The sequence below is a fragment of the Perca fluviatilis genome, chromosome 16, assembly GCF_010015445.1.
Source record: "Perca fluviatilis chromosome 16, GENO_Pfluv_1.0, whole genome shotgun sequence".
NCBI lineage: Eukaryota > Metazoa > Chordata > Actinopteri > Perciformes > Percidae > Perca > Perca fluviatilis.
This window is the reverse complement of record NC_053127.1, coordinates 7,733,643-7,746,275: the sequence shown is the minus strand read 5'-3', so window position 1 is coordinate 7,746,275 and position 12,633 is coordinate 7,733,643. Positions and strand designations below refer to the sequence as shown.

At 39.6% G+C, this 12,633-nt stretch overlaps 1 protein-coding gene and 1 long non-coding RNA gene across 6 annotated transcripts in view; one reads left to right on the top strand and one right to left on the bottom strand.

Annotated features, from left to right (window-relative positions):
* The window catches only part of dbn1 (drebrin 1), a 156,094-nt gene that overhangs the window by 36,518 nt on the left and 106,943 nt on the right, over window positions 1–12,633 (top strand). Inside the window, exon 1 of one of the 5 annotated variants that reach the window (XM_039777116.1) lies at window positions 6,848–6,879. The exons of the other annotated variants lie outside the window; for them this stretch is intronic. Within the exon in view, the coding sequence (XP_039633050.1) occupies window positions 6,863–6,879 (17 nt within the window). The 5' untranslated portion in view covers window positions 6,848–6,862. Of the gene's footprint in view, window positions 1–6,847; window positions 6,880–12,633 lie in introns of those variants that run through there. 5 annotated transcript variants of the gene reach the window in all.
* LOC120543833 lies at window positions 3,812–6,518 on the bottom strand. The gene is made up of 3 exons (XR_005636402.1): window positions 6,404–6,518; window positions 4,715–4,855; window positions 3,812–4,212 (listed from the first exon to the last, which is right to left on the bottom strand). It is a non-coding gene; the product is annotated as an uncharacterized LOC120543833 (long non-coding RNA).

The window sequence follows — 12,633 nt, the reverse complement described above, 5'->3', positions numbered from 1 at the left end:
ATTATTCCAAAGCATGATTCTGTCCAATGTAGTGTCTGACACACATATGGGCCTGGTGAGTGGGAGCCCTGAATGGAAACAAATATATTTTGTTCTAACCATATGAGCTCATGTATGCTCCCTCTCTGCAATTTACACCAATCAATATGCCAAACTAAAGTTATTATTTTCCCATTAAAAAAAATAGCCTCATGAGTGTTTCATGAAACTGGATTATTTTGATTTGTAAGACCCAGAATATGCTTCTGTGACTACGTTTACAAGCTGTCAATTTTCGGGTTATGGTCGGGTTAAGGTCACTATTCGGGTTTCTGAAACATTCGGAATAACCCGTTTACATGCGTGAGCAGAGAGAGTTACTCCTGTATACGTGGCATTTGTAATCAATTGGCGATATCCCGACGTAAACGGCGACGCACGGTTAGCGTCTGGACGTAGCCTACAGACAACCTTAAGATAACTTTTCGGTCACCTTCTTATAAATCTCACTATCTCGGTACTTTCTGCCGTCACCAAAGACATTATATTCATGGTTTTCACCACACTAATGAAGAAATTGGTTTCCTCCTAGCTCCAAAAGTGTGGTGCTGTGCTGCGTCTCACCATGTTTACCTCTACTTCTTGTTTACTTCCGGTATACTGCGCGCAGGTTTTCTGCATTGACATATATATATATATATATATATATATATATATATATATATATATATATATATATATATATATATATATATATATATACTATATTATTATAGTATATAATTATTATTATAACTATGTTTTCTGGCGCATACAAGAAGTTCCTCTACTACTCAAAAGACCAAGATTCATTGCGAATAGAACATGCGCAGAACACAAATCAATGTTCCTTTTGATGGGGATATGCCGATACGCGTTTACATGACCAAACTTTCGGGTTAGAAAAGGGGTAACCCAGGTAGCATATTCGGGTTTTTGCTGGGGTTTACATGGCCGTGCGCGACCGGGTTATTGCTAATATTCCGGTTTTGAACGGGTTATTGGCTGCATGTAAACGTAGTCACTGTGTCGTTCTGTAAAGGGTTCCGACACACAACGCATTTTGCAACAAGTCCTCCAAAAACACATGACGATTTAGGTCGTTTATTTCTACACCCTAATACGACGCACAGGAGCTCCTCGTATCTAAACCAGAGAACGTAACAGTCGCGGTTTTAAACAACGGCGTTAACGTGGTGAAATGGTTGCATTTTGGTTATGTTTAAGCCACTTAAACTACTTAGTTAAGTTTAAAAAAAATATCGTGGTTTGAGTTACAGACGTGACACTGAATGTGACGTTTGTTCTGTAAAGTAAAAAAAAACAAACTTGCCCTTTACTTACATTTTCAAACGGGACAGGAACCCCGGTCTCCTGGGTAAAAGTCCTGTTTGTTTGACCCATCCACCCCCCCCCACCGCCTCCTTATGTGGAACTTGCCGCTCTTATACTTTGTCACCTTACTCCCTGCTTTGCTCCCGTCATAATTACGTCACCACTATGAACGTAAATATGAGCCATAATTGCATGTCATTTGTAAGGACTTGTTGGTCTCGCGTGTCAAAGTCACCCACTTTGTTGACCTGACCATCCTCCCTGACCTCCCAGAAAAGTATTTAGGTGAATCCTTGGTAAAACAAATAATTATTCCTAATTTAAACCCAGATTACGAATCAATCGGCACATAGTGATGATCTTGAGGACAGAAATAAACCAAAAACGTGTTCTTTTTGACATTCTTTTGCGCTAAAAATAAACGGTATATGTGATCTTCTCAGCTAAAAATGGCAGTGAATTATTTCAGCTGCCACTTCTCTCATCACACGCTGGTGGTCGTTGCGTGGGTGCTGAGGCAGTTATGTGGGTTACAGTAAGAAGACGGAGGCAGTGGTTTGAAAGCAGTCCTTCAGTTCTATTTGCCCTCTTTTCTTTGTGCCTGAAACATCTCTTTCTCGTTTCACTCATACATATTCATCTCTCACTCTCCTCCACCCCCTCTCTCTCTCTCTCCACATGTGGTAATACTATAAAAATGTCTATCAATGATTAATTCCTGTTGCCTGAATGAGGAGAGAGAGAGAGGGAGAGAGACTGAGCAGAGCTGTTAACTCAGTATCAGTGACAGCACTGTGTTATTTTACTTCATAAAATAAAAGAATACACAATATTTCGAGGGGATTTGCTCCTTCAGCTATTGAATAATGTATAGTACTGTCACTCAGTATAGTGTACACCTGTGGTTGCCTATGTTTTTGGCTTGGGACCCCTTGGAAATATAGCAATGGGAAGCTTTACATGCTGCTTATGTCCTGTTTCAAACACGAGTTGTCAGCAACCAAAGACTGATTATCCTTTGCAAGGGCATAAATTCTGTTTCAACATTGGGGGGGGGGGCGGGGGGGGACATAACCGCGGGGTCCTCCCCCAGCATTCGGTTTCATAATGTTTCATAAGAACAAAGCAAAAAATGCATAAATTGGTTCTTTCGTATCCCTATAATCAACTTGTGACCCCTCAGATTTATCATGCGACCTCACGGGGGGGTCCCGATCCCCAGGTTGGGAACCACTTGTGAATGCTAGTGTTAGCCAGTGACGCAAAGTAACAAAGTGAGATTCTAAGGTACTTTTTGAGTATTTACTGAGCTTTATTTTATGCTACTTTTTATCTGACAGCTGAGTTTTTCCATTAAACTCAATAATAACATCATTAAACTCAATAATAACATAATACTTCCTTTCAATATTACACACAGTAGTATTGCTATTAGTACTTCAAGGAAATATCTGAATACCTCCACTGGATTGCTGGCAATATTAACCCATCAACAGTTTGATTCAAAGAAGAGATCAACATTTTGGGAAAAACTTCTTTCTGAGAGTGTGTCAATAAATAATCAGGGTACTCTACCATGTTTTAATCTGTGAGCTTTAGAGGTGTTGGTGGGTTTATTTTATTGAACTTATACAGCCAGGCTAGCTGTTTCCCCCTGTTTCAAGTCTTTATGCTAAGCTAGGCTAACTAGGCCATGACTACAGCTCTGAACATAACACACTTATTTTCATCTCACGCTCGGAAAGATTCTCAGGATAAGAGTTAATTTTCCCAAGTTTGAACTATTTCTTTAAAATTCTCTCCTAGAATTTAATTATTAGGACTATTGATTTTTGTTTTTATTTAACCTTTATTAAACTTTATTTGTATCCTATTGTCTTGTAGTTTGAGTGAAGCAGCTTTTCAAGTACATTCACTGTCGATGTAAATGTCAGTGTCATAAACTCTCCGTCTCTGTCTCTCTCCGTCCAATCCCATAAGCCCCGGCAGGCGTGCTGGCACACATGCAGCTGAGCACAGCGTGACTTATCAAACTTGGAGTGCTGTCCATAAAGAGTCAGCACTCCTCTGTGTAACCGCTACAGTCCAGTGTCTGACTCCACTAAATCAATACATGATATCATTCTGAGGAGATAATATGTGCAGCGGGGACCACTGCACCCTCCGATACTTGTAGTGTATTAAGAAATACAGGCCACTGAAAATAACCAGCGACTTAAACAGAAAAACCTCGGTGCACATATTCCAGGAAAAGAGGGCCTCAGATGTGGTGTTTTGACATTTTTTCTTCTTTTCCAAATTCAATAAATATCCTATTTCTATTTCAAATGCATCAGGCAAGTTTATACATGACACATTAGGGATGACCTAGTCTAACATTGCCAGACCTTCCTCCACTGCGCTGCAGACTCTGGCTAGTCCACACAACATTCATGGATGGGAGAAAAACGTGCTCTGGTTTATTGGAATTTCTTTAATCCAATCACAATCGTCTTGGGCGGCACGAAGAAATGTTGAGAAAATGTTGAGAAAAAGCAACTAACAAAAGTCCTACTACTACATCTACCTCAACCTCCTACGTACAATTTACATGCAGTATAAACGTAGCACCTCCTTTTTTTTGCCAATCCAGGCAGCAAATAGGTTTTCCACAAAGCATATGCGTCAAAACATGCAGATTGTTCAGTTTATGTGGAGCACATAAGCGCCAGTTTGCCCATCAGTTTGTTGACGAGACTAAATCTGCATGATTTAGCTTATGCTGTCTCTTGGAGAGGAAACATGGCCCTGATTTGTTTTTGCCTCTTTGTGAATCCAGACAGCTGATCCCCTGCATGTCCTCATGTCTGTCTGTCTCTGCTGTAAAAAAAAAATAAAAAAAAATAAGGAAGCCAGCGTAGATCACATTTTGTAATTTGACTGTGATTGACGAGATGACATTTGTAGATCATATGTGCTGCAGTTTAACATTCAGTTTTTCATTTTCCTTTTCTAAAGGTAAAACAATTCCTTTAAATGTTGAGATTTCATTTCACGCTGAAAGCATTTTACAGATCATGAAACAAAGCCTGGAGACGGGAGAGAAATCTGGTTTCCACGCCCGTTATTTTGGGCCTGCAGGGCGATCATTTTATCTCCCTGTAGACTAAGGAAAGGGAATCTGTTCAATGTTTTCCTGAAGCCTCAGGTGGACGAAAACACACTAAGGAGAATTGGATGAAATGGTAATGCTGTGTGTTTGGTTTTGAACTGTGTACCGTCACACACACACACACACACACACACACACACACACACACACACACACACACACACACACACACACACACACACACACACACACACACACACACACACACACCAGTTAAAATGCACCTGGATGCTTCCATGTGTGCATGCATGTGCAGCTGTGAGTGTGGTTTTGTGCTGTGATGGTGTTTGATGGTCGGCTTCTTTGTTTTGTGCCTTTGAAGGCTCCATCTTTCCCTCTCAGAGGATTCAGCTGCAGGCAGAAAGCAGAAACACAAAGTGTAAGATGCATTTTAAATCTTTTCCTCATATGAATGCAGAGGCAGAACATGTGAGCTTTATTCTAAAATATATCTGAATGAAGTGAACCATGTGCTAACCAAATTATCAATATATATATGTGTATATATATATATATATATATATATATATGTATGTATGTATGTATGTATATATATATATATGTATATATGTATATATATATATATGTGTATATGTATGTGTGTATATATGTATATAAAAAAACATGGATCCATGTGCAATGGAATTTTGCATTATTTTCATATTTTAAGTAGTTATAATGGATATATGCTTGGAATAAACATAAGAGCACCTGAGCAGTTGCCATGAACAGTGATAGCCACATGTCTTAACAGAGAAAGATAAGAGCATCATCTGCAAAAAGTCAAACCTCAGTAACCGAAAATCATCAATGTCATTTGTAGGTGCGTTCGAAAACATGTTAGTAGTTGTTAATTGTTAGTTGCAGCCCTATAAGATTCTAAAGTTAACTGTTTGTAGGAGATAAGGCTTGAAAAGATTTTCAAAAGTCCACAAAAAAAGAATCGTAATGTGTAATAGCATTACCCTTTATTGACACTCCAAGGTTCTTTTTCAAGAAATAGTTTGGAAAATTTCAAATGGAACCATTTCATTAATCAATAAACTTCTTAAAGTCCATTCATCCATCCAGTAGCTACACCATCTAGAGAGTCGTAGTGGATTAGAGCTGATCTGAGGGATACAGGCTATATTTCTAAAAGTATAGTCTACAAAATGTCAAATAGTGGACAATTCAAAGGCAAGTGTTTGTAGTCCACGGTGACACCTTCAAATGGCTTGTTTAGTCCGACCAATAATCCAAAACAGATTGAATGTGGCTATTCTACTATTATAATGGTACATTCAATGTTCAAATTTGGAAACCTAAGATGGGCCGATCTCACTGGATGGGGACAACTATGTCAAGAAAGCAGTGGTGGAAGAAGTATTCAGATCCTTTACATAAGTAAAAGTACTAATACCACACTGTTTAAATACTCTGTTACAAGTAAAAGTCATGCATTGGAAATGTTACTTTAGTAAAAGTGTGTAAGTAGCATCAGAAAAATGTACTTACAGTAGAAGTACTCGGAAACTATCCAAACAGTTCTGTGTTTAATGGTGTAATAATTTCAGCTGTATTTTGTGTTTTGTGTGCAAAAATCTTAATTTGTAAAGTAACTTGTAACTAAAGCTGTGAGATTAATGTAGTGAGTAAAAAGTACAATATTTCTCTCCTGGAATGTAACGCAGTTAAAGTAGAAAGTGGCATGAAAAGAAAAGACTCAAGTAAAGTACAAGTACGTCAACATTTTTACTTAAGTACAGTACTTGATAAAATGTACTTGGTTACATTCCACCACTGCAAAAAAAGTATAACCAACTACCCATCTGTCACAGAAAGTCTAAGAAAATGTAAAATATGACCTGCGTCTAAAACATATTTATACTGTACCAATATATTAAGACATTTCCTCACATAGTGTGCTCAGTAAGATGATGTGATGCAGTAGTGATCCTCGAAGCTTTGTCTGCGGTCCTGTTTGATGTTAAGGGGATTGTTCAGGTGTCCTGCCAAAGGCACAGTGTGTTTGTGTGTGGATGGGGGGAATCTCTGCCTCTCCCTCCCTCCCTCCCTCCCTCCCTCCCTCCCTTCTTCCCTCCTCACCGCTCTCCATTAGTCTGTCATGTCCTGGTTTTAAACAGGGATTTGTGATGGCAGGAGTGTGTCTGCTGCGTAAGATTTGGCTGCACATGCTTGATCCCAGCAGGGGTGAAAGCTTCGGCTCTGAGTCCCGGAAGACGGGGATGACTGAGACGGGCTTTATTTACCAGACTGATATTCACTCCTTACAGCTGACGAGACAGGAAAACATATTTTAAGCATAGAAGAAATGATTATCTCTCTGGTTATTGTCGGGGATGGAATAATAATGCGATGGTAGCAAGCAAAAGGTAAAAACCACATTCAAGCCATAATCCGTGATGATTTTTGAGGTGATTTTTCTTTTTGCTGCTCACCATTATCTTTGTCATTTGAGTGTGTTTGGCAGAGGTATTAGTTTATTTTCCAGCATCTGTGTAGCAAGAGGAACTACATTTTAAAACCTAATCAATGTTGCCCGCTTGTAAAAACAACACTGATGTTACTACATTATAGAGTGGTTAGCGTGAGTGTTTATGTTTGTGTCCTGCTGATAAATGTAGGTCCAATATTCACTCTCCTTTTTAATTCTAGTTTGGTCTCCACCAACTCCTGAGAAATATATCTAGCTCTTATTTATTTGAATTTTTTTAAGATTACTTTTTGGGGAATTTTTGGCCTTTTATTTTGACAGGACAGCTGAAGACGAGAGAGAGAGAGAGAGCGAGAGAGAGAGATGCAAGTGCTGCAGGTCGGAGTCGAACCCGGGCCCACTGTGTCAAGGAGTAAACCTATGGGCGCCCTTCCACCAACTGTGCTATCCGGGCGCACATATCTAGCTCTTTAGCTGTTAAATGCTCAGCTAGTGGCTAACTTAGTCTGACATTTGGTGGCTGAAAGGTGCTAACCCGCTACATTGAGCTTAGGGTGACAATTCTCTGTGAGTTCGTCACTTCGAGCAACTCCCTCCACATTATTAGACATAGTCATTTGATCTATAGTTAATTTATTTACATTGATAAATGCAGCTTTAAAGGGACTGACACATCGGCGTCAGTATTTACTGAACTGATGGGGCTTTCTGAAGCTTTTCAGCCAAATGTAGGCTATTGCTGATGGATTTATTACCCCCGAGACATCATTTGACACACTGTTCACATGTGACAACTACTGGTAGAAGTTATTCAGAGAAACTTAGTCTTGCATTGCCATTGACCGTCCACCACTGTGCTGCAGAGCAGGGTCTGGCTAGTCCACACAGCATTCATGGACGGGAGAAAAATGTGCTCTGGGTTATTGGCATTTCTTGAATCCAGTCACAATCGTATTGGGCGGCGCTAAGCGCCGGACTTAGGAACGGCGCCTCTGCAAAATAGCCTCGGTAAGGAACTTGTTTTGGTGGAACGTGTGTACGTTTTAGTCGTGCAACAGAAAACTCAGATTGGACAGACATCTGTCTGGATTTACCCTGCAGAGATCTGAGGAGCAGTTAACAATAGTCCCCATATATTGACTGAGTTTAAAATTCCAACACAAAGAAAGCAGAAGGTAACGGACATCTGCCAGAAAAGAAGGACATCGGGCAGAATTTGTGACGCCAATGGAGCAATCCCGTTAGTGGAAGGTCGTGGATATAGACTAGGATTTATTAAACTGATGGGGCTTTCTGAAGCTTTAAGCGAAATGTATTGCGGATGGATTTATTACCCAGAGACGTCATTTGACACGGTGTTCACATGTGACACCTACTGGTAGAACGTGTTTAGAAAAGCTTAATTGTAAAGTATGATCATGCCTTGTTCATGGACTCACTGCAGTGCGTCGCTGCAGAAGGAATATAGAGGAAACACAATGGATATTTGGCATTAACATTTTTTTCCTGGCCTGGTGGTGGTTCCTGTTAGGGGAAATACTAACTATGTTGAGTGAAACTGCAGGGGAACAGTAAGAATTGAATAAAGATGGTTGGATTTGTTTGGATTCAGTTGGACAGTAAAAGAGTGTGTATGCAACTTGGGAATTGGCATTACTATATATCTACAACCCAACAGGCTAGCTTGCCTGTATGGTCAATACACCACACTGTCTTTTTGTCTGTATGGACAGTTTTCAACTTTAACTTAGGCTTTTCTTCAAGAATTTTACTAGTGTTTATGTATAGTTAAGTAATGATTATTCTAATTTTGATATATTGTGTAGCCTGTTGTACTTGAATAGATATAGAATTTGCTCTGGCAATGTACTTGCAGTAACACTCTCTTGCACTACAATACCATTACACCTCGTTTGTCATAGTTTATGTGGTTATTAGAAAATGATACAAGCTTTGATACGGAGGTCGAGCAGAAATTGCTGTGTGTACGTGACAGGTGATGCAAAGCTTTGTTCAACACTAGCATTTGGTGGTAGCGGTTGTCAAATTAACATTTTCATTAACAGTAATTTGGCCTCTCTGAGTTTGAATAATTTGCTTTTGTCAAGTATCAGCAGAAAACACATTGAATTCGAGATTTTGCAAAAGAGCTTCAAACCACATTCATACATGGCTTGACAGACACATTGTGTTACCCTGCAGCCTCAAAGCAATCCAAACTGGACCTTACACCTTTGGTTTCACATTGACAGCTGCATATTTCTGAAATAATGGATGTATTTTGCAGTTTTTATTATCAGCCCAAGGATCATGACATTCACTTGACAACCTAAAATCTAATAAGAAATAGAAAAATGTCCTTCAGCACTAACACAATAGCTCTGGAGCTGTTTTTAATAAAGAAAATTACCTCCAGTCTTGCAGTACAACCTTACTCCCTTCCGTTGTCTGGTGTTCATCTCAGTGATTTTCAGCAGTACATTCAGACATCACATCACAGTTTGAACTGTAAACTGCGAAAACCAGCTCTATTTTCTTCCTCGCTCTGTCTTCCTGTCCATACTGTTCTGTATTCTGTGAGCTTGTTTGCTTCCAAGGACCAAGTTTTGTTTCGGTGTGGTTTTCAGTCGAGCGGAGCACAGAACAGTTTATCTGATAGCAAGGATAAATCAACTGCACATCTGCTGCTCCTCGTGGTAATGCTGCCGCCAGACCAAAACTTTGATACCAGAGCCAATACCAGCCGTCACGATACCACAGGGGTCTGACCAACGAATGGCTCTGGAAGAAACAGAAAGTCCTGCCAGGAAAACAACAAAACCACAACAGGTGTTCGCCATTAGCTGCCACTTTGAGGGTTTGATGCGCTGCATTGGTCATACGTATAGATTACGGAAATAAACAGCACAGAACGTTGAATCTGAGTTGAGTCTCAAGTCCACAATGAATCCATGTAAACTGCCGTTAAGTCATTCACAAGTCACTAATCTAAAGTTCAAGTCTTCAAAGTCCAATTCCCGCAAGATTTTTCCGGATCGCCAAAGTCATGTACAAGTTTCCAAAGTGGTGTTCAAGTCACTAATCTAACTTTTGTGCACTCAAATTTATGTCCGAGTCAGTATAGTAATATCCGAGTCTCCAAGGTCCATGTCACCAAAGCCATTTCCGAGTCGCCAAAGTAATTTACAAGTTCCCAAAATCATGTTCAAGTCTCCAGTCTAACATTCGGGTCAATTCAATTTATGTCCGAGTCAGTGAAGTAATGTCCGTGCCACCAAGGCCACGTCCGATTGCTAAAGTCATGTTCGAGTCCCTTATCTAGCTGTGGGTCATCAAATTATTGTCCGAGTTGCCAAAATCATTCTTGAGTTCCCAAAGTCCTGTTTGTGTCTATCTAACGTTTGAGTCATTGAGTCAAATTCATGTCCGAGTGACGAAAGCCTTTAGTGAGTCAATAAAGTCATGTGGGAGTTACGCAAGTCATGAACAAATCACTTTTCTCATTTCCGAGTCAGTAAAGAGAGTCCGAGCCATGAAAGTCATGTTTTAATCACTATCGTTGCTCGAGTCCCTAAGCTGATCTCTGCATTTAACGTTTGGGTCGTCAAATTCATGTTGGAGTAACGAGAGTCACAAACAAATCATTGATCTCATGTCTAAGACAGTGAAGTCGTGTCATAGTTACCAAATCACGTTGTAATCCCCAAAGCATTTGCTCGAGTCAATAAGCTCAAGTCTCCGACACCAAATTTCGAGTTGCCAAAGTCATGTCCGAGTTAAACCTCATAAGTTCTTAGTATTTGATTTAGAGTTGTCAGTTTGATTTTTGTAATAATCCAAATTTCTTAAGCTTTAAAACTAAATGTCATCAGTTACAGGAAAAGCTTGATATTGCATTAGAACCATGACTCTGGTAAGTCTGCGGCTTCCACTCGTTTCATTAGTTTTCTTTTTGGTTTCTGTACTCTCTTCTGTATACGTATAGTCTAATCAGATGATCAGGCTTAATCTTTTTTTAATCTCAGTCTACATTAAAACTAATTGTAAAAACCTCTGTTTACAGTCATTGGTGCTAAGACCTAAAGAACCACAAACGTGGCTCTGTTACTATAACAATATTTAAAAGATGTAGTTTTATATATGGAAAGCAGAATACATAATGTTGTTTCTATTTATTTAAACTGTCTCTCTGAAACCTGCAACAAACAAATCGCAGCAGACGAATGTTTTGATATGAGTGAAAGAAGGCATTTAAAATTGAATGCTCATAATGTTAAGATACACGGACAGCATCTCTCAGAAACACAAGGACTGAGCAGAAATAGAGATGGAAAATACTGAAAAACAAGAGGGCGGGCCGAGAGACAAACATGAGTGATAGCAGCTTGGCCTGCAGTTTGCTGAGTTAAGCACTCTGCCTTATTGAGGTGTGTGTGTGTGTGTGTGTGTGTGTGTGTTTCAGAGAAGGGAGGGCAGCTTATGCGAGACCAGAGGAGCATTGTGGGTAGTTCCCTCACAGGTTTTCTCCCTTTGCCTGGATACAAGCAGTGCATCACTTCCCCCCGTCTCTTCCTTCTAGTCTCAACCTCCTTCTTTCTTCTCTCCACATATTTCCATCCAGCTGTGCAGACTGCAAACTTCAGAAATTATCGAGCTGTTGCTGTTCTTCAGTGTCCACCATGTTGGCTGTATTTGATGGTGTCATCTGTCTACTCCACCAACTGCAGACTCTACTACCATTTATTTATTAGTGGTAGGGTATGACCAACCACGAGACAAGGAGTAACCGAAAATAAACAAATATTTTGAAGGGAGAAAATGGAGTTAATGCTGAGTGCATAACATTTTTCACATTGCGTTTACGTATGCCTTTTTAAAGCTGACGTCTCTGATGCTCCTTATTCCTTTTAATGTTCTATTTTTAAGGTATTTTTTCGCTCCTGTAAAGCACTTTGAATTGCTTCATGTTTGAATGGTGCTCTATAAATAACATTGCCTTGCCTTGGCTTAAAGTTATAATCCGTAAAACCTTCATTTCACCTTGTTTTGGTGTTATTTTCACATTTTAAAGCTCCCAATGTATTTATATTCTATACGGTAGTTTTCGTAGTGACCTTCGTGTGCTCGTCCCTTAATGGATTTAAATTGCAGAACGTGCAAGGGATTTACAAGAAACGATGTATGCGTGTATTGGATGTGATAAGTAATGCAATGCAACATGAGTTCAGTTTTAGTGTTGGATGACATTGTTGAGTATTTAAATACCATGAGGCATTGTTTGGCTGCATACAGTCAAAGTTATTAACTAGCTGGTGAAGAAAGTGGAACATCTAGCAGCCAAAGAGACAGATATTTCCCTGGTAGTGACCAAACCAGAGTTTAAAGAGAGTGGATACTGGACTTGTATTCATCTGGTGACCAGAAACACAACTCCAAATGAATGCTGCTGTTACTCCGTGTCTATGTATAAATTAGCAACTCTTTAAATAACTTTAATCAACTTAATTATGCAATATTATGTGTATGTAGTGTTGACAGCTTGTTCCCGCTGCCCCTAAGTGGCTAAAAAATGCAGATTTGATAGCTAATGTATAGTTATTCAGCTGTATGGTAGAGCGTGTTGAAACAGATTTATCTCTATACTCTGCTTGAGAAATATTGGTTGGTTTTGACCAGTCCAGATCCCATTGTT